General features: G+C 55.1%; 2 protein-coding genes across 5 annotated transcripts in view; one reads left to right on the top strand and one right to left on the bottom strand.

The window, feature by feature from the left end:
- Positions 1-23,596, bottom strand: part of Aco2 (aconitase 2) — a 59,779-nt gene that overhangs the window by 2,660 nt on the left and 33,523 nt on the right. The window contains exons 10-19 of one of the 4 annotated variants that reach the window (XM_042697868.1): positions 23,062-23,219; positions 22,805-22,878; positions 22,371-22,482; positions 21,365-21,487; positions 21,039-21,194; positions 19,945-20,136; positions 19,498-19,630; positions 18,949-19,070; positions 18,188-18,324; positions 1,115-1,122 (exon numbers count right to left, since the gene is read on the bottom strand). In XM_042697868.1, coding sequence (XP_042553802.1) covers positions 18,190-18,324; positions 18,949-19,070; positions 19,498-19,630; positions 19,945-20,136; positions 21,039-21,194; positions 21,365-21,487; positions 22,371-22,482; positions 22,805-22,878; positions 23,062-23,219 — 1,205 coding nt within the window. In that variant the 3' untranslated portion in view covers positions 1,115-1,122; positions 18,188-18,189. Of the gene's footprint in view, positions 1-1,114; positions 1,123-12,440; positions 12,453-15,854; positions 15,886-17,834; positions 18,325-18,948; positions 19,071-19,497; positions 19,631-19,944; positions 20,137-21,038; positions 21,195-21,364; positions 21,488-22,370; positions 22,483-22,804; positions 22,879-23,061; positions 23,220-23,596 lie in introns of those variants that run through there. The other 3 variants (XM_042697867.1, XM_042697866.1, XM_042697865.1) reach the window with 3 other exon arrangements.
- Polr3h (RNA polymerase III subunit H) lies at positions 8,940-17,423 on the top strand. The gene is made up of 6 exons (XM_042697870.1): positions 8,940-9,090; positions 9,457-9,553; positions 13,793-13,879; positions 14,200-14,263; positions 15,639-15,840; positions 16,381-17,423. The coding sequence occupies exons 1-6, from the start codon at positions 8,980-8,982 to the stop codon at positions 16,432-16,434; spliced, it is 615 nt and encodes a 204-aa protein (XP_042553804.1). The 5' UTR covers positions 8,940-8,979; the 3' UTR covers positions 16,435-17,423.

Here is a 23,596-nt window from a genome sequence, read left to right as displayed (position 1 = left end):
CCCAGGGTTAGCCTCAGACCACCACCCTCCTATTTCTGCCTCCCAAGCAGTTAGGGTTCCAGGCAGGACCTGCCACACTTAGCCCAAGACACAGTTTTCGCAGTGCGCTTAGAAGCAAGCACCCTCTCCTACAGCTCTGTGAAGCTGACCTGGAGGAGGAGGCAGGCTCAGAACAGTCATGCATCAATGGAGTGACAGGACAGGGGGGCTGAGTCTTGGTCTGAGTCCATCTTGTTTCCCCAGGAGGGCTGTGAGCACAGTGGGCCCCTGCCCTATCCCTCACCCACGGTGTCCCCTCTCAATCTTCAGGCCTTGTGGTCTGGCCTGGCCCAGCCCAACCAGCCTCAGGTCCTGGGCTAGTCTGGTGGTACCCAGCTCTCCCCCACTGGCCACCTCTCCCTGACCTGTTAGGGGTGTGGCCAGGAGGGTTTCTCTGAGCTCCAGGTGACCGGAAGGAGCCAGCCTTGTGGGATTCAGATGGAAAGGGGTGAGGGGAGCCGTTGGGTGCACTGCACAGCAGAGGCCTGGGGGGGGAGGGTGGAAGAGGCCCATAGGAGATGGGAGGCCAGGAGGCAGGCCTTGAAGGCCCGTTCTGAGAAGGCTCGGCCTAGTCCCCGGTGGTCAAGGCCAGCACTAAAGACCTGACCTCCTCCTGTGTCCAGTTTCCTTTCTCAGAGGCGCCTCCAGCCACGGGCAAACACGTGCCTGACTGCCAGGCAGCCGTGAATGAAGGGGGCTGGGCCGCGTTTGCAGTAGTGATGCCTGTCCCCGCGCTTGCCACGAGGCCCAGCTGTTCATTCAGGAAATGAGCTGCCAGGCAACGCCCACCCACCCACCAGCAGCCAAGTCACAAAGAAATTGTCTGCTTAGAACCAGCGTGGCTCAGCAGGGAAGGCTGTGTTTTTGTGAAGAGCTGGGAATCCAGAAGCTTCTCTCCTAGAAAGCCTCCCTCCCTCACAGGGAGAAAGAGAAGATGGGAGTCCCCTACGCCCACGCCCAGGCCCTGAGTCCTGCTGATTCCATTGGGTTGGCAGTGGATTGAGGAGATCTTGAGTCCACACAGCCCTTTAAAGTACATAGATCCCTAAGATGTTAGTGTTACGTGACTGATGAGGAGGCGGCTCAGGCACAGAGAGGTTAAGGAACTTGCCCAGCAATACCCAGATGGTGATAGAGCTGGGGTTAAAATGCAGGGTCCAGCTGGGCATGGTAGTGCATGCCTGCAGTCCCGGCACTTTGAATGCACAGGCTGGGGGAATCTCAAGTTTTGATGTCAGCTCAGGCTATCTAGCAAGATTTTGTCTCAGGATGGAAGACATATAAAACAAAAACCAAATATGACTCCATAGGGATCTGGGTCCTGACAGCTCACCCTGTAATCTACTGGAGAGGCTGAGATTGGAGGATCAGGGTTCAAAAGCAACCTAGGCAGAAAAGTCCATAAGACTCTTCCACTTCACCAGCAGAAACCGGAAGTGGGGGTGTGGTTCAAGTGGTAGAACGCCAAGCTTGACTGTACAAGATCAACAGTGAACAAGACAGATGGAATCTGTCCATTAGAGCTCACCAGCAAGTCTGAGGGAGGGAAGCAGGCAATAAAACAACCTAATAATTACACTCTGTCATGTTGGAAGGCAATGAAAGCTTGGGGAAACTATCAAACAGTGAGCTGGGGTAGAGAGTGGGGATGCTGGTGGGTGGCTTGCAATTTAAAACAAGAGATGGGAGCTGGAGGTGTGGCTCAAGTGGTATAGCACCCGCCCTGCAAGTGTGAGGACCTGAATTAAAACCCTAAGTACTGTCTCCACGCCCCTCCCTCAAAAAAAAAACAAACAAAAAACACCCAAATTGTCACCAAAACAAGAGACCAAGACAAGCTTTTCCTTGTCTCTTCCTTCAAGGGAAATAAGGTATTACAGGAACTAGAGAGCAGGCTCAGGTTTATTTATTGTCAGTTGTGGGGCCTGAACTCTGGGCCTGGGCTCTGTCCCTCAGCTCTTCAGCCACAGCGCCACTTCCAGCTTTTTCTGCTTATGTGGTGCTGAGGAATCAAACCCAGGGCCTCATGCATGCAAGGCAAGCGCTCTACCAGTGAGCCACCTTCCCAGCCCAAGGCTGAGATTTATTATTATTATTTCCAGTGCTGGATGGAACCAAGGGTTTTGTTTTTTTTTTTTCATGCATACAAAGCATTTGCTCTAGCACTGAGTTGTCCTACAGTCCAAAGAATGAGAATTTCTTCTCCCTTTTTTTCCCCCAGTACTGGGGGAAATTAATTTTGTTTTGGTACTGGGGTTTGAATCCGGACCTCATGCTCTCACTCGGCTTACTTATTCAGGGCTAGTATTCTACCCCTTGAACCACTCATCCAGCCTGGATTTTTGTTGGAGTAGTGCATGAGCATTTAGGTGTTAGTGCTGGGGCTTTAAGTCAGGGCCTGGACTTTCGCTTGGCTTTTTCCACTCATGGCTAGTGCTCCACCATTTGAATCATGGTTCTACTTCTAGTTTTTTGCTGGCTTATTGGAAATAATAGTCTTGTGGCCTTTCCTGCTCAGACTGGCTTCAAATCAGGATCCTCAGATCTCAGCCTCCTGAGTAGCTAGGATTATTAGTTGTTAGCCATTGGCTCCTAAGGTTGGCCTAAAACCTGTGTGTGTGTGTGTGTGTGTGTGTGTGTGTGTGTGTGTGTGTGTGTGTGTGTGTGTGTCTGTGTGTGTGTGTGTGTCTGTGTGTGCATGCCAGTACCAGGGATTCTGAGCGCTGTGCCTCAGCTTTTTTGTTTGAGGCATGTGCTTTATCACTTGGGCCTCAGTTCTACTTCTGGTTTTTTTGCTGGATAATTGGAAACAAGAGTCTCATGGACATTTCTGTCTAGGCTGGCTTTGAACCATGATCCTTGGATCTCAGCCTCCTAAGTAGTTAGGATGATAATCATGAGCCACTAGCTCCCAGCATGGCCTCAAAAACTTGATCTGCCGGGCGCAGGTGGCTCACGCCTGTAATCCTAGCTACTCAGGAGACTGAGATCTGAGGATCGCGGTTCAAAGCCAGCCCAGGCAGGAAAGGCTGTGAAACTCTTTATCTCCAACAAACCACCAGAAAACCAGAAGTGGCGCTGTAGCTTAAGTGGTAGAGCACTAGCCTTGAGCTGAAGAGCTGAGGGACAGCGCTCAGGCCCAGAATTCAAGCCCCACAACTGACAAAACAAAAAACAAAAAAGAAACTCTTGATCTTCCTGCCCAGCTTCCCAAGTGCTGGGATTACAGGTGTGTGTCAGCTCACACAGGTGTGTGTAAGTTCACGCAGCTGTGGACAGTCTCCATTCTGCAGGATTGGGAGCAGGGAGAGAACAGGCCTGGGGGGGGAGGGGCAGGAAACGGGGCATAGAAGTTCATTGGCTTCATCTGGGCTTCCTCAGCTCCTGTGTGGCGTGGGAGCGCCATTGCTTCCACCTCCTCTCTGAATTCCCTGCCCGCCTGATTCATTCCCAGCCCTCTTTCTCTCTGTCCCCTCTGCCCTTGGCAATGGTAATATGTTACCCTTTTGTCTGTTCAAATAACCAGTATTTACAAACCTGGGCCCTGTGCCAGGCTCTGGGTGAGGGCCACAGGACGGGGAGGAACTCCATCAGGAAGGCCTCTTCTCTCGTGGAGTTTGTAGACTAAGTGGTTTGTGAGTCTTTGTAAGTCACTACAACCCTTCCGGGAGTAATGCGCAGGATTAGCAAAGCGGCCTGCTCCATTCCAACCATAGCGTAAACCAATGTGCCAACAAATCATTCTTCTAGACCGGAGAGCCGAATACCAGCAGGGAAGGCTGGGACCCTGAAACACTGGCCTCCAGTGTACCCCGCAGCCCAGCCTGGCTCTCCTCCAGTTTCCCATCTGGTGAATGGCTCACCACCTGGCTGGTGGCTGAACCCCGCAGGCAATGGCCTGTCCCATAGAGACCCCTGGACTCTGCCCAACTTCTCTGCCCCCAGCTGCCAGCCTCATTTGGCCTTCACTGGCTGAGACCACAGTACAAGCTACTCCTGGCCTTGTCCCATCCCTGGTCTCTTCTGAGGGCGTCACGTTGTCATTTCCTTGTTTTGGTCTAAGGCTTCCCTTTGCTGCCCTCAGGAGAATGCCCCAGCGGCTGCATAGCTCAGTGGTAGGGTCAGGGGTGGTGGAGCCTGCTACTTTATAGCTGTATGACACTGAATAATCTACTTCATCTCTCTTTGCAGCTGCTCAGTCAGGAGCCTGAGATCTGAGGATCCAGCTTGAAGCCAGCCCAGGCAGACAAATCTGATAGACATTCATCTCCAACTAAACAGCAAGAAAGGTGGAAATTAGGGGCTGGGAAGGTGGCTCAGTGGTAGAGTGCTTGCCTTGCATTCATGAGGCCCTGGGTTCGATTTCTCAGCACCACATAAACAGAAAAAGCTAGAAGTGGCCTGGGAAGGTGACTCAGTGGTAGAATGCTTGATTAGCATGCGTGAAGCCCTGGGTTCTATTTCTCAGTACCACATACACAGAAAAAGCCAGAAGTGGTGCTGTGGCTCAAGTGGTAGAGTGCTAGCCTTGAGCTGAAGAGCTCAGGGACACTGCCCAGGCTCAGAATTCAAGTCCACAACTGCAAAAAATTAAAAAAAAAAAAAAAGCTGGAAAAGAGGTGGGCGCTGGTGGCTTATACCTGTAATCCTAACTATTCAGAAGGCTGAGATCTGAGGATCGCAGCTCAAAGACAGCCAGGACAGGAAAGTCCATGAGACTCTTATCTCCAAATAACAAACCACAAGTGGAGTTATGGCTCAAGTGGTAGAGTGCCAGCTTTGAGCAAAAAGCCCAGTAAGAACATGAGGACTTGAGTTCAAGCCCCAGTACATACACACACAGAGGGAGGGGAGGAGGAGGCTGGAGAGAAAGATTGAGATCAGTTTGGATTTATTTGGGTGAGTAAAAACCTTATTCAGGAAAGTTTTTTTTTTTTTTGAACATGTGGAGGTCACTCTCAGGGAAACAGGCCAGGCAGAGTATACGACTAAGCTCTAGAAGAACACCGAAAAGGCTTGAACCAAAGCGGTAGAAGTGGGGCAGAATCAAGGGAGAATATTTGAGATATTTAAGCAAGTGTGTGTTCACAATATCCAGTACTTGAGAATCTGAGGCAGAAAGATATGCTTGAGCCCAGTTCAGGACAAGCCTGAATTTAAAGAAGCAAAGAATTGGGAAGATAGATGCAAAGAATTGGGAAAAGAGAGAGAGAGAGAGAAAGAGAGAGAGAGAGAGATTGATTTGAGGAGAGATTGAGGTTTAAAGAGTGAGGAAGATTTGAGAGAATGAGGAAATATTTCCTAGCGCTGTTCCTGAATGTGTCCTGGGAATGACATTAGGGGATAGTGAGGGAAAGAGCTGAAAGGGAATTGTTCTTCGACTCCTAGCAGAGGCGGACTGACCCACATAGATAAGGAAGGTCAAATTCAGTAGTACTGCAGGCTGTCTTGAGAGAGTTCCATGCTTGTAAAGTCAGAAAATTGACTAATTGAAAAAGCATTCCAATTTTAAGTGTCTCTGTCATCTACCTCAAAGATCCTTTGATGTCCTTTAATTGTTATTTTGAGCTAGTCTCTGGTGGCTCAGGCCTGCAATCCTAGCTATTCAGGAGGCTGAGATTTGAGGATTGTGGTTCAAAGCCAGCCCAGGCAGAAAGGGGTAAAGTGCCAGCCTTTAGCTGAAAAAGCCAAGCTAAGGTCTTGCGTTCAAGCCCCAGTAGCAGTACACACACACACACACATTGTTATTTTGGTTAAAACACAGTACAATATTTTTCTACATGCTCTGACTTTAACAGTGTAGTGTGGAGATTTAGACAGAGCTCACTTCTACCATTTACTAGTTCATGATGTTGGACAAGTTATTGGATTCTCTAAGGACATGTTAGTGATCAGAATGAAGACGGGCTAGCCTGGGACAGGAGTGGGTAGGAGACAGATCCTACAGAACCTTATGTGTTACCAAAGCAGTTTTGGACTTAGTTCAACTGGCAGCTATTGAAGTTGGATCCTAACCCTCCTCCAATACCTTTTATTAATGCAGGAACTGGGACTTAAATCTAGGGCCTTGGCTTCCCTTAACTGGACTTTGTCTTAGTTTTTCACTTAAGGCTGGCATTCTAACAGTTGAACCACAGCTCTACTCCTAGTTTTTCTCCTGGTTAATTGGAAATAAGAGTGTTAACAGGGCTGGGAAGGTGGCTCAGTGGTAGAGTGCTGGCCTTGCATGCATGAGGCCCTGGGATCGATTCCTCAGCACCACATAAGCAGAAAAAGCCGGAAGTGGCACTGTAGCTCAAGTGGTAGAGCGCTAGCCTTGAGCTGAAGAGCTGAGGGACAGCGACCAGGCCCAGAGTTCAGGCCCCACAACTGGCAAAAAAAAAAAAAAAAAAAGAGTGTTAACAGACTTTCCTGCTCAGGATGGCTTTGAACCACAATTCTCAGATCTCAGCCTCCCTGTGTGACTAGGATTAGAGGCATGAGCCACAGGGGCCAGCTTCAATATCATTCTTGGTTTTTTTTCTCTCTAAACAAATTCTTTTCTTTTCTTTTTTTTTGGGGGTCCGGTCGTGGGGCCTGAACTCTGGGCCTGGGTGCTGTCCCTCAGCTCTTCAGCTCAAGGCTAGCACTCTACCACTTAAGCCACAGCGTCACTTCCGGCTTTTTTCTTTTTGCTTATGTGGTGCTGAGGAATTGAACCCAGGGCCTCAAGCATGCAAGGCAAGCGCTCTACCACTGAGCCACCTTCCCAGCCCTAAACAAATTCATTTTATTATCATTTTTATTTAACTTTCTTGTCAAGGTGGTGTACAGAGTGTTACAGTTACATATGTAAGGTAGTGATTACATTTATTGCCAAACATCATTACCCCCTCCCTCTCTAGTTTTTCTCACACTTTCCTTCTCTGATTTTTTTTTTTTTTGGGGGGGGGTCCAGTTGTGGGGCCTGAACTCTGGGCCTGGGCGCTGTCTCTCAGCTCTTTAGCTCAAGGCTAGCGCTCTACCACTTGAGCCACAGCACCATTTCTGGCTTTTTTCTTTTTGCTTATGTGGTGCTGAGGAATCGAACCCAGGGCCTCATGTATGCAAGACAAACACTCTACCACTGAGCCACCTTCCCAGCCCCCCTTCCCTGATTTTTTTGTTTGTTTGTTGAGACAGGGTCTTGTTATGTAGCTCTACCTGGCCTCCCAAAGTCTTGGGATTATAAGTATTTGCTACAACACTTAGATTTTTGTCCCAAACTATCACTTTTATTTTTTGCAGTGCTGGGATTGAACCCAGGGCCTTGCCTACACCAGGCACACACTATCACTGAGCTACATCCCTAGCCCTTATATAACATTTATTTACTCAGTTATTTGTGATAAGATCTAATTATGTATCCCAGTATGTCCTTGAGCTCCTAATCTCCCCGTTTTCATAGAGTTTTGGAATTTCAAGCATGTGACACTGAATGCAGCTATTTTATTTTACTTTATTTTTTTTGGGGGGGGGGTCTGGTCTGAACTCTGAGCCTGGGCGCTGTCCCTCAGCTCTTCAGCTCAAGGCTAGTGCTCTACCACTTGAGCCACAGCGCCACTTCAGGCTTTTTTCTTTTTTGCTTATGTGGTGCTGAGGAATCGAACCCAGGGCCTCAGGCATGCAAGGCAAGCGCTCTACCATGAGCCACCTTCCCAGCCCCAGAATCCAGCAATTTTAAATCGAGATATTGTTGTGCCCAGGTCGCAGGACCCCCCACCAAGAAGACCACCGAGAGTCAGACTTTACAGCTGTTTTAAGGTTTTATTTAAATGGGCTGCAGCTCGGGCCTCATCCTACACTCTGACACAGCGGAGCCTAGGAAGAGAGCCCCCAGCTAAAGATTTGCAGGGCTATAAAGGCACACAATCAACCAGGTGTTTGGATTATCACCATGTGTTGCTCTGCTAGACAATTTGCTGATAGTTTAAACAAGCAGCAAGTAGACACTGCCTCAAAACTTTAACCCTTCGATATAATGTGTTGCGATCAAATGCAAAGATCTTAAGTTTACTGACTCTTGGCAAATGAATGCATCCTTGTTTACTCCATCTAAAGGAAGATACAAAACACTATCCTAGAAAGTGATAGCTCCCCCCCCCCTTTTTTTTCAGCTGTGAGGCTTGAACTCTGGGCCTGAGCACCGTCCCTCAGCTCTTCAGCTCAAGGCTAGCACTCTACCAATTGAGCCACAGCACCACTTCGGGTTTTCTGGTGGTTTATTGGACATAAAGAGTCTCACAGACTTTCCTGCCCAGGCTAGCTTTGAATCTCAGATCTCAGCCTCCTGAGTAGCTTGGATTACAGGCGTGAGCCACTGGCGCCCGCCAGTACTGATGGTTTTAAGCAGTGTTACGTTCCTGCGTGGCAAGAATGCGAAGGACGCCTTGCAACCCACGTGGCACCATTCAAGCAAGCGCAGGTCGCTTAGCAACCAGGAAGCAATGAGCTGTCAGATCTACCGCCTGTAGAGGGAAGCCCCTCCTCTTAGTCCCCATACCCCGCCTCCTCCCTGCGCAGGAGCCAGTGGGCAGTCACGCCCCACTTCCGGGGGTGGGAATAATGTTCTTATTGGTCCGCTGTCCGGAAGCGACGAGATTCGGAATCTCGCGCACTGTGGTGGGACCCCGCCGGGGCGTGCGGGTGTGCGGTGCGTGTCGCTGGCCGGCGGCGCGCGCGCTGGCGCGGCGTCGGAGCCCCAGTCGTCGCGGGGTGGAGGCTTCCTCCCGCCTCGGAAGCGGAGCCGGGCCCGCACGGAGCGCTCAGCGGGATCCCCCTGCGCTGCGGGCCTGGGGCGGCGGCGGGGCGGGGCGGCGTCTCCGCGTGCTCGGGACGGGCGGACGGCGTTCGGGGCCCCGCGCCCCGGGCCCCGGCGCAGGGCCGCCTCCGGGGTCCCCAGAGCCCCCGGCGCAGGCCGCCATGTTTGTCCTGGTGGAGATGGTGGACACGGTGCGGATACCTCCCTGGCAGTTTGAGAGGAAGCTCAACGACTCCATCGCCGAGGAATTGAACAAGAAGTTGGCCAACAAGGTACTGGGCCCGGCGGTGCTTGGTGGGCTCTCCTGACCGGGCAGGCCTCGAACCTCCGGTCCCCGCCTCCTGAAGAGCCAGGATCGCAGGCGTGAGCCACGCGCGCCCGGCGCTTTTCATGCGAACTTTACCCCAAGTTAGCCTCAAACAGGATCCTCCTGCCTCTGCCTCCCTGGGAGCGGGGGTTCAGGTGTGTCGCCCCACGCACCCGGCAGGCTCCCCGTCCTGCTGAGGTCTCCTGCCCGGTCTCTGGTGCAGAGCCCCAGCTCATACCGTCTAGATAAGGGACTCAGAGTTTGCTTGTGGTTGTGAGGGCCTCGGCCCAGGTGGCCTGGGCTCTCACCGTGTGTGCACGTGTGCACCCAGGTTGTGTACAACGTGGGTCTCTGCATCTGTTTATTCGATATCACCAAGCTGGAGGATGCCTATGTGTTCCCGGGGGATGGCGCGTCACACACCAAAGGTGGGTACCTTTCTTTTCCTGGGGTGTTGCGTTCCTTAGAGCCCAATCTCCCCCCCCCCCCCCTTTCTTTGTCCATCGTTTGGCTTAAACTCGGGCTGGACACTGTCCCTGAGCTCTTCATCCCTACCACTTTGGACCACAGCTCCACTTCCAGTTTTCTGGTGGTTAATTGGAGTCTCACGGACTTTCCTGCCCAGGCTGGCTTTGAACTGCATCCCTCAGATCTCAGCCTTCTGAGTAGCAGCTAGAATGACAAGTGTGAGCCACCAGCTCCCAACCAGGCTCTGTTTGCTGTAGCTTCAGAAATGCCTCTGGTAGTGAGAGTCCTGGCTTGGGACCCCCGTTCTGACGCTGCTGGGAATTGACTCCGTGACTATGGGTAGACTTGCCTTCTCTATGCCTCGGTTTCCTCATGTGTAAGACACAGAAAGTGGCCTTGGAGATGGTCAGGGCCTCTCCAGGTCTGAGCCCCTGTGCTTTCATCTGCTTGCCTGGTGGGAGTTGAGCCAGACTGCTGAAGACTTGGTGGAGTGGCCCGAGCTGGGTTAGAGAGCAGAGGGAGGAAGAGGAGCAGAGGGAGGACGAAGCGCAGGCCTGTCAGGAATGAGGACCTTGATGGACAGAAGGATACCACGGTTAAAAGAGTGGCTCTCCCACTTTACGAGCTGTGTGCCCTGAATGGATAGGTAACCTCCCTCTGCCTCTGTTTCCTCCTAAGTACTGCTTGCAGGGCTGAAGGAGGAAATGCAGGTAAGGCTTCTAGGGCAGGGCCTTGGCGCCAGGCGAGTGTTCATTGGTTTGGGCTGTCTGCGGGTTCTGTGGGTCAGTGGGATAGCTGGGCCAGGGCCTCAGGGCCTAGGATGGCCTTGTGTTCTGGTTGGCCCAGGGGCCTTTCAGTAGGCCATATTGGGCTCAGTGGTTTCAAGGGATCAAAACTCAGGGCATAAGCCCCTCTCTAGCCTTGTGTATTTCCTCCTTATTGGCCAGAGCAGGTCATGTGGCTGAGGGCAGGGTTAGGGAACAGAGGACAGGACTCCCATTGTTGGCCAGGAGGGTAGGAGCAGCCAGGCCTCCTCCCTGGGAGCCCGTGGGGTGCTGCATAGACTGAACTGTCAGAGGATATAGATGCCAGGCACCAGTGGCCCAGACCTGTAATCTCAGCTACTCAGGAGCCTGATACCTAGAAGATTGTGATTCAAGGCCAGCCCTGGCAGAAAAGTCCACTAGACTGTTATCTTCAAAATAATCAGCAAAAAGTCTGGCTGGAGGCATGGCTTATGTGGTGGAGCACCAGCCAAGCAAGCATAAAACCCTGAATTCAAACCTCACTCAGTACTGGCCAAAACAACAACGAAAAACACCAAAAAACAAAAAGAAGAAAAATGGTAAGAAGACCTCTAAGATGACCCAGGGCTTGTCATAGTGCAGGTACACAGGTTTTCACTTGGACACTGGTTAGAAACAAGTCTCAGCCTATCCTGGGCATGCTGGATCAGCTTATGAAGAGGGAAGCAAATACTTTAACAGGCTCTAAGACACAAGCTTGCAGTTGAGTGCAATTACAGTCCACTGGTCATTCTCTTGGTTCTGAGCATTCCGGAACATGCTGTGAGACAGCTTGGGGTGGCCTAGGCATCAGAGACTTAATTAGTTCACAAGCAGTAGTACCGGGACTTGAGGGGAAACAGAGGGAAGTGGACCGTGTGCCCGTGCAGTGGGTGGCTGCTGGCACTCGGTGCAAGGTCTCCACATTTTCTGTTTCACGGAGGATGAGGGGCCAGGCGCTGAGCACCGCATGGCAGCGCATACTGTGCACCTAGATTTGAAGTCTAGCTCCGGACCCTTGGCGAGGGTCTCGGATAGGCTCCGTGTCCTGGATGAGTTGTTACTCTGTACGTGGAATCGGGTGCTCTGCTGCTCCAAGACTGACCTGTGACTCCAGGTTCCTTTCCTACTATCTCATCTTGCTTGCTCAGCTGCCACTGTACCACTTGAACCATGCCTCCAGCTCTGTTTTTTTTTTGGGGCGGGGGTCTGGTCATGGGGCCTGAACTCTGGGCCTGGGCACTGTCCCTCAGCTCTTCAGCTCAAGGCTAGCGCTCTACCACTTGAGCCACAGCACCATTCCGGCTTTTTTCTTTTTGCTTATGTGATGCTGAGGAATCGAACCCAGGGCCTCAGGCATTCAAGGCAAGTGCTCTACCACTGAGCCACCTTCCCAGCCCTGTCTCTGAGCTCTTTTGCTTAAGGCTACCACTCTGAGACACAGCACCACTTCTGGTTTTCTGGTGGTTAATGGGGCTGGGAAGGTGGCTCAGTGGTAGAGAGCTTGCCTTGCATGCTCAAGGCCCTGGGTTCGATTCCTCAGCACCACAAGCAAAAAGAAAAAAGCCGGAAGTGGCGCTGTGGCTCAAGTGGTAGAGCGCTAGCCTTGAGCTGAAGAGCTGAGGGACAGCACCCAGGCCCAGAGTTCAGGCCCCACGACCGGACCCAAAAAAAAAAAAAAAAAGAGTCTCATGGACTTTCCTGCCTGGGCTGGCTTTGAACCTTGATCCTCAAATCTCAGCTTCCTGAGTAGCCAGGATTACAGGTGAGCCCAGCAATTTAACCATCGTGGATTTAACCATAGTGGATAATTCAGTGGCATGCAGCAGACACACATTGGCTGGTTACCAATGCAGACTTATTCTGGGGAAACTTTCCCTCAAGAATAAATTCTCTTTTTTGAGGGGAGGAGAGAAAAGAGCTGGAGAATGGAACCCCAGGCCCCACGCGTGCTAGGCAAGTGCACTACCACTGTGCTACATTCCTAGCCCTCTTCCTTCGCAAGGCTGACAGTCCATTGTGTATACACCCCACATTTTAGCCACTCATCCGCCAGACACGAGGCCACCCCTACCTGCTCTCAGATCCTGTGTTCAGTCGGCTTCCTGCACGCTGGGTTATGTGCTCTCCCGCCTTTGTGAGCCTAGCGCCCAAGCCAGGCCTGGCACAAACCTGGCAGCGGCCCCGTGAGGATTTAGTAAACTGAGCTGAACGTTGGATGGAGCGGGGCACCGGGTGTTTCCATCGCAAGGGCAGGGACCCCGGCTGCTGTGGCTGAGGGGGCAGCGGCAGGTGCCGCTATTTGAGGCCCAGGGAGGGGGGCGGGGCGGGGCTCTCATCTCTCCTTCCTGTTGGTGCCCAGGCAGGCAGGTGGCACAGGCCGGAAGCAGTGGTCCTGTTCTGTGGGAAGGGGGGGGATCTGGTAGAAGTCTGGGTTTGGGGGAGAAGGCCATCTGAGGACGCAGGTTGTCCCGGTGGCCATGTTTAGGGAAGGACTTGGAGACTGCGCGTGGCAGAGCAGAGCATGGCAGAGCAGCTGTGTGGCTGGAATGGTGGAAATGCCACATGTGGCACAGATGGGTGGTGACAAGAGGCTGGCGAGCGGCAGCCACAGCTTCTCTTTGCTCTGGAGCTTTCGCTGAGGGGCGGTGAACAGGTGGCTTGAGTGGCTTCGGGAGGGCTCCTGGTCGGCTGAGGAAAATACTTGCGTGGGTCTTTTCCTGGGGTCAGGTGACAGGGACGCGCTAGGGCAGCGCCTGGGAACAGCATTTCTGCTGCTCGCTGCTCTTCCTCCTCCCCCATTTTTCGCATCCAGTTTCAGGGCAGAGCTGTGCCCGGGGCAGGCTTTGCCAGGCAGCAGGAGACAACTTGTTTGAATTCTGGTTTACCTTTGTCTGGTGTGTCTGCCCTTTCAGAACTGAAAGGCTAGCCAGGGGATGGGTGGCTCACGCCTGTAATCCTAGCTACTCGGGAGGCTGAGATCTGAGGATCATGGTTCCTAACCAACCTGGGAAGGCAAGTCCATGTGACTCTTACCACCAATTAACCACCAAAAGACCAGAAGTGGAGATTTGGCTCAAATGGTGAGCCTCCAGCCTTGAGCAAAAAAGCTTAGGGACAGCCCCTACCCTGAGCTCAAGCCTTGGTCTTGCTGCCCCGAAAAAAAAAAAAAAAGTTAAAGGAGAGGCTGGAGGTAAGTTGGAATTGACTTTGGTATCGGCAGTGGCCCACAGCCTGGCTCAGGGACTTCCCAGATGGATTGGGAAGCCAGCCCTCAGTTCTAGGGCAGCTGCTACTGGTGCCTTCTGGGGACCAAGCTATGACCTTGCAGAGATGAGGGTCACGGGCTGGCAGTGGGAGGATGCCAGAACGCCACACGGGTCCCCCCATGCCTGCCCGCCCCTCCATCCGCAGTCCATTTCCGCTACGTGGTGTTCCACCCGTTCCTGGATGAGATTCTGATTGGGAAGATCAAGGGCTGCAGCCCAGAGGGCGTGCACGGTAAGTGACCCTTCAGGGGAACCTCTGGCGCGGGGTCAGGCGGTCTTGCTGTCCACCAGGGAAGGCTGGGTCTCAACAAGGTGCCCAGCTCGAGTCTGAGCAAGTGGCCCCCAGCCCCCTCCTGCCTTGGTGTATGCAGTGTCCATCAAACATCTGGGGCCCGTGTGCCCAGGGCTTTGCCCAGCACTGCTCACGCCTGGTGTATGGGGCTCTGAGGGGGGGAAGGCGCTGTCTGGGTGGCACTGGAGGGGTTGCTTGAGTGTCCAGATTTCCTCCTTTGTCTGTCCGTCCCCTGCTGTCACCTTCTTCATTTCTCCCAGTCTCTCTAGGGTTCTTCGATGATATTCTCATCCCCCCAGAATCGCTGCAGCAGCCCGCCAAGTTGTATCCTCCCAAGGAAAAGTGGGTCCCTGGCCTGCCCGCTGGCTCCCTCCCTCGGGTAGCATGTGTGCTAGCCCTGGCCTGCGCACTGGCTCCCTCCCTCGGGCAGCATGTGTGCTAGCCCTGGCCTGTGCCCGGCTTCAGGGTGTGCTGCCATCCACTCCCCAGTCACTTCGCTCAGCTTTCTCCATGGGAGTGGCTCAAGATCTCGTTCCCCAGGAGGCTAACCCTGGCTGGCTCACCCCTACTTCCCTGGGGGTGTAACCTGTGTTCCCCTCACAGAACACGCTCTCCAGCTCAGGTACCTGGACTGGACTGCCCCCAGCCCAGCCCTCACCTTGCCTACTGAGAGCCCTCACTGAAGAGACCTCATCCTGTCACAAGTGTCCTCCCAGTGCCCAGCAGGGGTCTGGCACAGAGGAGGCAGAGTCCAGTGGCAGCAATGCCACTAGAGGGCAGTGTGGATCCTTGGTGGGGCTTCTGGCATAGGACTTGGGGGAAGTCAGTGGGGGCCCTACCTGGCTGAGCCGCCACTGGTCAGGCTTGGGGAGAGCAGGGCCTGCGTGTGTGTGTGTGTGTGTGTGTGTGTGTGCAGGGTTGTGAGTGGAATTTGGCAGGTCTGGCCCAGCCTGCGTGCGTGTGTGTGTGTATGTGCGCGTGTGCATGCGCGTGCGTGCAGGGTTGTATGTGAGTGGAATTTGGCCCAGCCTGCTTGTGTGTGTGTGTGTGTGTGTGTGTGTGTGTGTGTGTCCGTGTGTGTCCGTCCGTCCGTCCGTCCGTCCTGCTCCCCTGTAATCTTTTGAGAACCGGACTTGTTGCTGTTTCTGGGATTTGAACTCAGGGCTTTGCACTCTGAGCAGGTGCTCTAACACTTAAGCCATGCCTTTATCCCTGGGAAAGTCTCTGAGCTGCCTGCCTGCCAGATTTGTCAGGTTGGGGGAAGGTGTATGCACCTCAGTCGTTTCTCGTTTTTTTGTCGGTCATGGGGCTTGAACTCTGGGCCTGGGCGCTGTCCCTCAGCTCTTCAGCTCAAGGCGAGCGCTCTACCACTTGAGCTATAGCGCCACTTCCGGTTTTCTGGTGGTTTATTGGGAGATAGGAGACTCACGGTCTCTCCTGCCCAGGCTGGCTTTGAACCGCGATCCTCAGATCTCAGCCTCCTGAGTAGCTAGGATTACAGGCATGAGCCACCAGCGCCCGGCTTCGTTTCTCATTTTTGAAGCGGCATTGGCCCGAGGTCTTATCCTGGCAGAGACGGGCCCTCCCTGTGGGGCCAGGGCCTGCTTTCCACGTGACCGCCTGGGGTTGGGTACTTGAGACGCCTCCCGTCCCCTTTCCTCTCCCGAGGCTTGCTTATGGCCTTGACCCTGGGCACCAGCGATGAAGCAGAGCAGGTCTGGGTGTGGGAGTATGAGACGGAGGAAGGAGCGCATGACCTGTACATGGACACGGGGGAGGAGATCCGCTTCCGGGTGGTGGATGAGAGCTTTGTGGACACGTCCCCCACGGGCCCCAGCTCGGCCGAGGCCACGTCATCCAGTGAGGAACCACCCAAGAAGGAGGCTCCCTACACACTTGTGGTGAGACGGAGCGCTGGGTGTGGGGGTGCGGGGACGGGCTGCCTCCTGTCACTTCTCGCCCGCGAGCCTGCCCATTTCCGCATAGTGGGAGCGCAAGGGAACAGCGGCCATGATGGTGGAGACGGCCCCCCGCCCCCAAGAGGCGCAGCTCCAGTGCTGGATGGGGAGGCGCAGCTCCAGTGCTGGATGGGGAGGCGCAGCTCCAGTGCTGGATGGGGAGGCGCAGGGTGGCCTGGGTGAGATCAAAGCTGACTGAGGAGGCCTCCCAAAGAGCCTCCCCGTGGGCTGTCCCTGCACGTGTGCCTGGTGGCCGCACTCACGCAGCTAGCTGTGGCGGCAGGAGCGCAGAGCTGGGGGAAGGGCGGTCTCAGTGCCCATCTGCCCCAGTGTGCTAGCCAGGAGCCATGGTGCGGCCCCCAATCGTGTCGTGGCTGCTGTGTGCGCCCCCGCTCCACTCTGCCAGTACTGCTGGGTATGATCCTTGTTGGCCTCAGGCCTGAGTGACTTTTAAACTCCCTGCGCCTTCTCTCTGCTTTCCAGGGCTCCATCAGTGAACCAGGCCTAGGTCTTCTCTCCTGGTGGACCAGCAACTAGCCTCAGCTGGCTGGCAGAATACCCTGGCCTTGGGAAAGTAGGAGTCATCATCTGCCACCCAGAACCAGACTGCTGGGGCCAGGAGTGCTACCATGTGCCCCCCACCATCCTGACCCGCTGCTCCTCCAGCTGGACTGACACTCGGCTTTTTGCAGCGCTGGGGATGGAACCCAGGGCCTTTTCCATACCAGGCGAGCGCTCTGCCACCAAGTTAAACCCCCAGCCTCATCCAGTGGGCTCTAGCTTTTAATGACAGGAGACATTCAATTAAAGGAACAGTGGCATCATGGGCTGGAAGTCACCCCCTCCCCCCCCAAACTGGGGAGAACGCGTTGAATAGAAACCTCTTTGTACAACGACTTAAAAGACCAGCAAATGCCCTTGATCTAGGCTAAGTTGCCAAGCTGGGACAGCACAGCTACCTCATCTGTCCCAACTCACTTGTGGAGATAATCTACACGTCCTCAACTTGGGGGTTGCCAGACTGGGCTGGCCAAGTTCGGTGATTCCCTAACACAAGAGTGTGGCAGCCTGGGAGCGGCTTTGGGCCCAGGCTGCCAGTCACGCTGAGTTGGACATTGGAAGGCGGAGCTTTCTAGAGGAAGCCAGCCTCCAAGAGGAGGGCTTTGGTGGGGTAGAGTCGGAGACCAAGGTGGAAGGAAGGAGACCTGACTGGTCCTGGGGACGGGCCTCCACGGAGCCTGCCAGGCCTCCAGCTCAGTGATGGGATGTGGGGCAGCCTGTGCTGAAGGGGCCGAGATCATATGTGGCATAATCTTGGGAGCCATTACTTGCCAGTCTGTTAGGACGGGCTATGCCCATTCGCAGGGTGACTAGAGGGCTGTGACCCTGCCTGCCTGGCACGTTAATGCCAGGGGAGTGACACTAAAGTCACAGGAACCTGGAGACAGGACTTCTCTGCCGAGTGCTGGTGGCTCACGCCTGTAATCCTAGCTACTCAGGAGGCTGAGATCTGAGGATCGCGGTTCAAAGCCAGCCCGGGCAGGAGAGACCATGAGACTCCTATCTCCAATAAACCACCAGAAAACCAGAAGTGGCGCTGTAGCTCAAGTGGTAGAGCGCTCGCCTTGAGCTGAAGAGCTGAGGGACAGCGCCCAGGCCCAGAGTTCAAGCCCCACGACCGACCAAACAAACAAAAAAAAGTACGGGAGGCCGTTGGCTGAGGTCTGTTGCACAGATGGGCTACAGATGGGCTTGTGGTCACCGCGCCTCCGCTGACCTCCGCCCAGAAGACCAGCCTGGGCCCTTGAGAGGACAAACAAGACAGCCACACACAGGAACAGTCAGTGAACTCCGATTCTTATTTTTCTTTTTTCAGACACTGGTCTGGGATTCCAAGCGTGCACCTCCACTCCCAGCACATCTTAACTTTTTACAAGAAGAGATGGTTCTCTAAATCCTTCAACCATCAATGAAATGATAAGGCAGAATAAAAACTTTTTTAGAGGGGAGTGTTGTCATCAAAAATAAATATAGTTGCATGAGGCTGCTCAAGATCTGAACCAAACTAAATGGGGGAAGGCAGAGGCTAGGAGATTAAAGGGTCCCCCAGCATGGGTTCCTCCTCGCACCGTGGGTGGGCTGAGGTGGGGAGAACAGAGTGTCTGGTCACACCATCCTGGAGCAGGAAGCCATGCTGGAAGGGCCAGGTCCGACTCTGCTGATGGATGAGGGGCCGCTGTGTAACAGCAGCGCGGGGGCCGGGGGCCGCGGGCTGGGCAGTGTGGCCCATCCTTACTGCTGTAGCTCCTTCATCCTGTTCAGAGCGCTGCCCGCACGGAACCACTCAATCTGGGTCTCGTTGAAGGTGTGATTCAGGAGGATGGTCTCCTGGGTCCCGTTGGGGTGCTTGATGACACATTTTAGGGGCTGCAAGGTAAGAGGAAGTGTGGGTGCAAACTGGCAGGTGCTCTAAGATGGAGACCACATCTTGCAGGAGGGGCAGGGCACTGTCCTGGGTCATGGAGGCCAAGTCTGGGCCTGGGTAACAGCTCACAGGGGACCCCTGAAGCCCAGTGGGTGGCACTGGGGAGAGGCTAGCGGGCTCTGGGTTAATGCTTGGGCGCTGGGGCCCAGAGCTGGCCTTCAGCTCTGGGAAGGAGTTTTCCTGTCGGCCTGGAGACTTAAGGGCTCCACAACTGGAATAGAAGTTCACAGGAAGCCAGGTGCTGGAGGCTCACCCCTGTAACCCTAGCTACTCGGGTGGCTGAGATTTGAGGATCATGGTTCAAAGCCAGCTTGGGTAGAAATGTGTGACTATCTCCAGTCAACCAGCAGAAAAGCCAGAAGTGGAGCTGTGGCTCAAAGTGGTAGAGCGCTAGCCTTGAACAAAAGAGCTCAGGGACAGCACCCAGGCCCTGACTTCAATGCCCCGTGACCAACAAAGTTCACAGGAGATGCGGGCAGGGCCAGCTGCAGCAGGCAGGGAAGCAAAGCGGCTTCTTTAGCCCTACCCACCCATGCAGGAAAGCCCCGACCTCCCCCACCCCTGACCTTGCCAGGGGCAAAGTCCTTCAGGCCCTGAATGGTCAGCTTGTCCACAGGGTGGATCTTGTTGTAGTCAGAAGGGTCCGCAAAGGTGAGGGGCAGGAGGCCTTGCTTCTTCAGGTTGGTTTCTGGAAGGAGGAGTAAACAAGTGGCACTGCTGCCAGGGCTCCCCAGCGCTGGGAGCTGCCTCCTCTGCAGCCACTTGGGGCCCCACTGCTGTGACTGAACTGACAACAGCTGAGTCCCTTTTCGTCAGGCACCCGAGTAGGTGCGCAGTGGAGCAGATGCGTGGCAGGCCTTCCCACAGACACAATCCCAGCGAGGGGAATCCAGCACTCAGGTGTGCAATTTTGGAAGCACAATCAGCCCTAGTGGAAGCTGTAGGGTCGGGCTGGGGCAGTACCTGCCTGAGCCTGGGAGTGACAGTGGGCCATGGTGAACACAGGAGCTGCAGACGCAGCCTGAGAGCTGGGCACGAGGCACCAGGCCAGCAGCCCTGCAGGTGTATGACCTAGCTGTGCGGGCTGTGGATCCCGAGTGCAGGCTCTAGCTCACCATGGATCCTGGCGAAGCTCTTGGTGATGATGGCCCGGCCACCAAGATGGCGAGGTTCCAGGGCCGCGTGTTCCCGGCTTGAGCCCTCACCGTAGTTCTCATCTCCAATCACCACCCACCGGATACCATGTTTCTGTCAAGCAAGCAGGGCTGGGGTCAGGAGGCAGGAGGGCACAGAGGTCCAGGGCTGGAGGAGCCGGCCCTCGTCTGCTGCCCAGGGGTAGTTGAGCTGGCACTATCTGTGGTGGGCGGAGGCCACAGTGCAGGCATAGTGGATAGACAACAGGGCCAGCGCTATAGGCTCGGGGAACTGCCCCCACTCTAGAGCCCCCACTCTGCTTGCCTAGCCACCAAAGGGTGCCAGGCCTCACCCTGGTGGACCAGCACCTGGGACCATCCCTGGTAGCCTCTCTGCAACCTAAGCCTCATCCCACCAAGGTGGCTCACCTTGTAGTAACGGGCAGTGTCGGGGACAGGGCCAAACTCCTGGGTGACGGCGTTGCGAACCGAGTTGGCCTTGCCATTTTCAATGTTGATGGCACCGATGAGCAGGTTGTTGGAGATGTTGTCCAGATGCCCACGGAACTTGAGCCAGGGCCCAGCAGCTGAGATGTGGTCAGTGGTACACTTCCCCTTGACCTGGGGCAGGCAGGCACAGAAAACAAGGGGCTGGGATGCGGCTGGGGTGGTGAAGGAAATAAGCAGCTGTTCGGGGCAGTAGCTCTGGCACTGCCACAATGCTCGGGCCCAGGGGACTCAGGCAAGGCCATCACACAAGCTCATCAAAGGCCTTGGGCTGTTCAGTCTTAAAGTAGGACACGCTCTCATGGGGCAGGTCACCACACAAATGGGAAGCTTCTACAGGGAGGACAGGTGGAGTGTTTTGCTTGGTCATGGGGCTTGAACTCAGGGCTTAGGCGCTGTCCCTGACCTCTTTCACCCAAGGCTAGCACTCTACCACTGTGAGCCACAGCACCATTTCCAACTTTTCGTTTTTGTGGTACTGAAGAATTGAACTCAGGGCTTCATGTATGTGAGGCAAGCACTCTACCACTAAGCCACCTTTCCAGCCCCAGGACAGGGGCTTCTGCTTGCTAACCCTCCAGGCCTAGGCTAAGAGCTAGCCAGGGTGGAAGATCCGCTGAACTTCAAGCCAGGCATGAGAGGAGCTGGGGACACGCCTGGGAACTGGCTGGTGACCAATCAGGAGCTTCAGTAAGCACACAGGTTAAAGTCTGGCATGGCTACCTTAAAAATGGTGTCTGCCTGCCTTCCCATCACAGGACCTACCCACTGACAGCCCAATCAGGGACAACAGGAAGCAGCGACTTTGTCAGCCAGGGGTGGACGCCTCCTGGGCAGTCACACGTGTCCCTGTGGGCAGCCTGTGTTGCACTCTCCTGTCCACACCTGAAGGTTGCTGTCTGGGCTAGCTAGGTGCAGCTCTGCTCACTGGAGATGGAGGAGTGACATGCTGGCCCGTGGTGCCCTTTCCTCCACAGTCAACTTTCCCTCCCGCCCCGCTTCAAGCCCACACTGACCTTGATGAGGATCTGCAGGTCCTCCAGGTCTTTGCCATCCCACTTGTCAAAGGGCTCCAGGAGCTGCAAGCGCTGGCTGGTGGGGCTCACTTCCACCCGCTGCCCACTGCTGTCCTTGGGGGGGTGCTGGTAGGTGTCCTGGCCGGGGTCGAACTCCTGAAGCAAGGGACACAGACACGTTGCTCACCACAGCCTCATCCCCATGCGGGTGGCTCTCGGGAGCAAGCTTCTCGGTGCCCCAGAGAAAGGAGAAAAGAGCTCTTTTGTTCTCAAAAGCAAAGCCGCCCCTCGCCGGCTCCTGAGCGGCCACAGCCCCGTCGGCTCACCGCTCTGGGAAGCTCATCCGCATCGGGAGCCTCAAGCTTGAACTTCTTGCCATCCTTGCCCGTCAGGAAGTCAGTTTCCGGGTTGAACTTGAGAGTTCCTGCAATGGCCAAGGCGGTGACGATCTGAAACGGAGGAGGCCAGTTTGTCGATGAGCACCGAACACCACGCTGATCCTGCTCTCCAGAACCTCAGCCATGCGGAGGAGAGAACGAGGGGAATCTCCACTCTCCCTCCCCCCTTCTCCTTGGAGGCTGCAGCTGCAGAACTGGATACAAGCACTGGCCGCTGGGAATGCAGAGGCCTCGGGAACTGAAGGCCACCTGGTCCCGCGCTCTGCTGCCAGGGCCTGAGCTAAGCGTGCTCCCGCAGGGCAGGAGGCACCGCCGGGGCTCCTGACCCCCCTGGCAGGGGCAGGCCCTGGCAGACATGCTGCAGAGATGGCCGGTTTGCTGCATGGGCAGCGCCTAGAATGTGGAAGGGGTATCCCCTCTCTCATAGTAAGCACAGGCATTTCTGGAACACGCATAGAAACACTCGAGGCACAGGCCGGGTGCCAGCCAGAGTGGAGGCAAACAACCCACCAACGCTGACTCTGCCCACAGGAACATCAAGCCAAGTTCACTGAACCTAGAAACTAGGGCCAAGTGCCCTAGTGAGCATGTGCAGTTGCAGCTACTCAGAAGACTGAGGGAGGAGAGTCACTTGAGCCCGGGAGTTGAAAGCTCGTGTGGGCAACAAGAACAAGAAAGGAAGAGAAAGGCGAGAGGGAGAAGGGGTGAGGAGCGCTCAGGGGCGAGGGAGGCGAGCGCCTCGCCCACGCGCACAGCCACCCACTGTGCCGCATGAGCTCCTCGATGTGGGGAGTCCCAGGTGGCAACCGCTCACAGAGCACAATGCCGGAGGGTTGGAAGGGCCTGGCTCTTGACCGGCACTTAGGTGGCCCCTTGGCGGGCGGCAGAGCCCTGCTCAGCAGCCCCGGCTGGAGCGTGGCCGCGCGCCCCTCACCTCTGGGGATGTGACGAAGGCATGGGTCTCAGGGTTGGCGTCGTTGCGGCCGGTGAAGTTTCTGTTGTAGGAGGTGACAATTGTGTTCTTCTCCCCCTTCTTGATGTCCTTCCTGCAGGGCAACAGGAACAGAATTTGGGATATCTGGTGCTATGATGTGGCCCACCGTGGCCAGATGGGCTGGGTCCCTATGGCCCATGCCATAGCTCATGGCCTCTCCTGCCCCTCAGAACCACCAGCAGCGTCCACTGTGGTCTTGCTGGCTTCCCTGACCACTTGGGTTTCAGGCTCACCCACTCACTCAGCCCACCTGCCCGGTAAAGGCTGCCATCGTACGGCTGCCCCTGGAGCTAGGGGCTCAGGCTCGAGTCTCCTCCCTCCCCACCATCTTCCCTCAAGTTCCAGAGCTTTCACTCCATCCCCATGATACTCACCTGTCCCACTGGCCAATACAAGGGCCGCACGCATTGGCCAGGACGACGCCACCCACATCCCTCAGAATCTTTGCCTGCAGCAAGAAAGGAATGGGGACGGTCAGGAGCAGGCTGGTGGCGGGGGGAAGAGGAGGGCAGCTTTCAGGATAAAGGCTCTCCTGGCACCGGAGCAGCCTCCAGCACTGTGCAGCCACAGGCCGCGGCTTGTCCCACCCTGAAGCACGCTCTCGGAGGTGTGCTGGCACGTGGGCACTCACGTAGCCGTCCCGCTCGATGGTGGCGCGGATCTGCTCGGAGCCCGGCGTGATGGTGAACTGGGACTTGCACTTGAGCCCGTGGGCCAGCGCCTGCTTGGCCACAGCTGCAGAGCGCCCCATGTCCTCGTAACTTGAATTGGTACAGCTGCCAATCAGACCTGGCACAGGGTGGACAGGGGTCAGCAGGTGGAGATAGTGACCAGAGGGGTGATCTCAAAATAGATCCTTTGAGGTCGAAAGATCTGACCAGTGGGGCTGGACTAGAGACTACTGTTATGAGTCACACCGAAAGCAACCTCAGTTTCCAAGGACAGGCTACCCACGACTCAGCCATGAGTAAAACACGGAGTGCAGGGAGTTGTGCAGCCCATTTCACACCAACCCACAGATGTGTCTGTGACAGGAAACTCACACTAACAGGAAAAGTGCTTACTGAGCAGGGGCAGTAGGAAAGGTTTCCAGTGTTTCCTGTGTTCTTTATTGTTTGATAATCACGAGGTCAAGAGGTCTTTTTTTTGGTCAGTTGTGGGGCTTG

Source organism: Dipodomys spectabilis, unplaced genomic scaffold (assembly GCF_019054845.1).
Source record: "Dipodomys spectabilis isolate Male_0828 unplaced genomic scaffold, ASM1905484v1 ptg000230l, whole genome shotgun sequence".
Classification (NCBI taxonomy): domain Eukaryota; kingdom Metazoa; phylum Chordata; class Mammalia; order Rodentia; family Heteromyidae; genus Dipodomys; species Dipodomys spectabilis.
This window is presented reverse-complemented; position numbering and strand designations above follow the sequence as displayed.

What these genes read in the sequence shown, in the direction of transcription:
- Polr3h (XM_042697870.1), top strand. Translation starts at nt 8,980, where the DNA reads ATGTTTGTCCTGGTGGAGATGGTGGACACGGTGCGGATACCTCCCTGG. An exon ending in CTGCAGCAGCCCGCCAAGTT is followed by an intron (nt 14,264 to 15,638) that starts GTATCCTCCCAA and finishes CCTGGGCACCAG; the next exon opens with CGATGAAGCAGAGCAGGTCT. An exon ending in AGGCTCCCTACACACTTGTG is followed by an intron (nt 15,841 to 16,380) that starts GTGAGACGGAGC and finishes TCTGCTTTCCAG; the next exon opens with GGCTCCATCAGTGAACCAGG.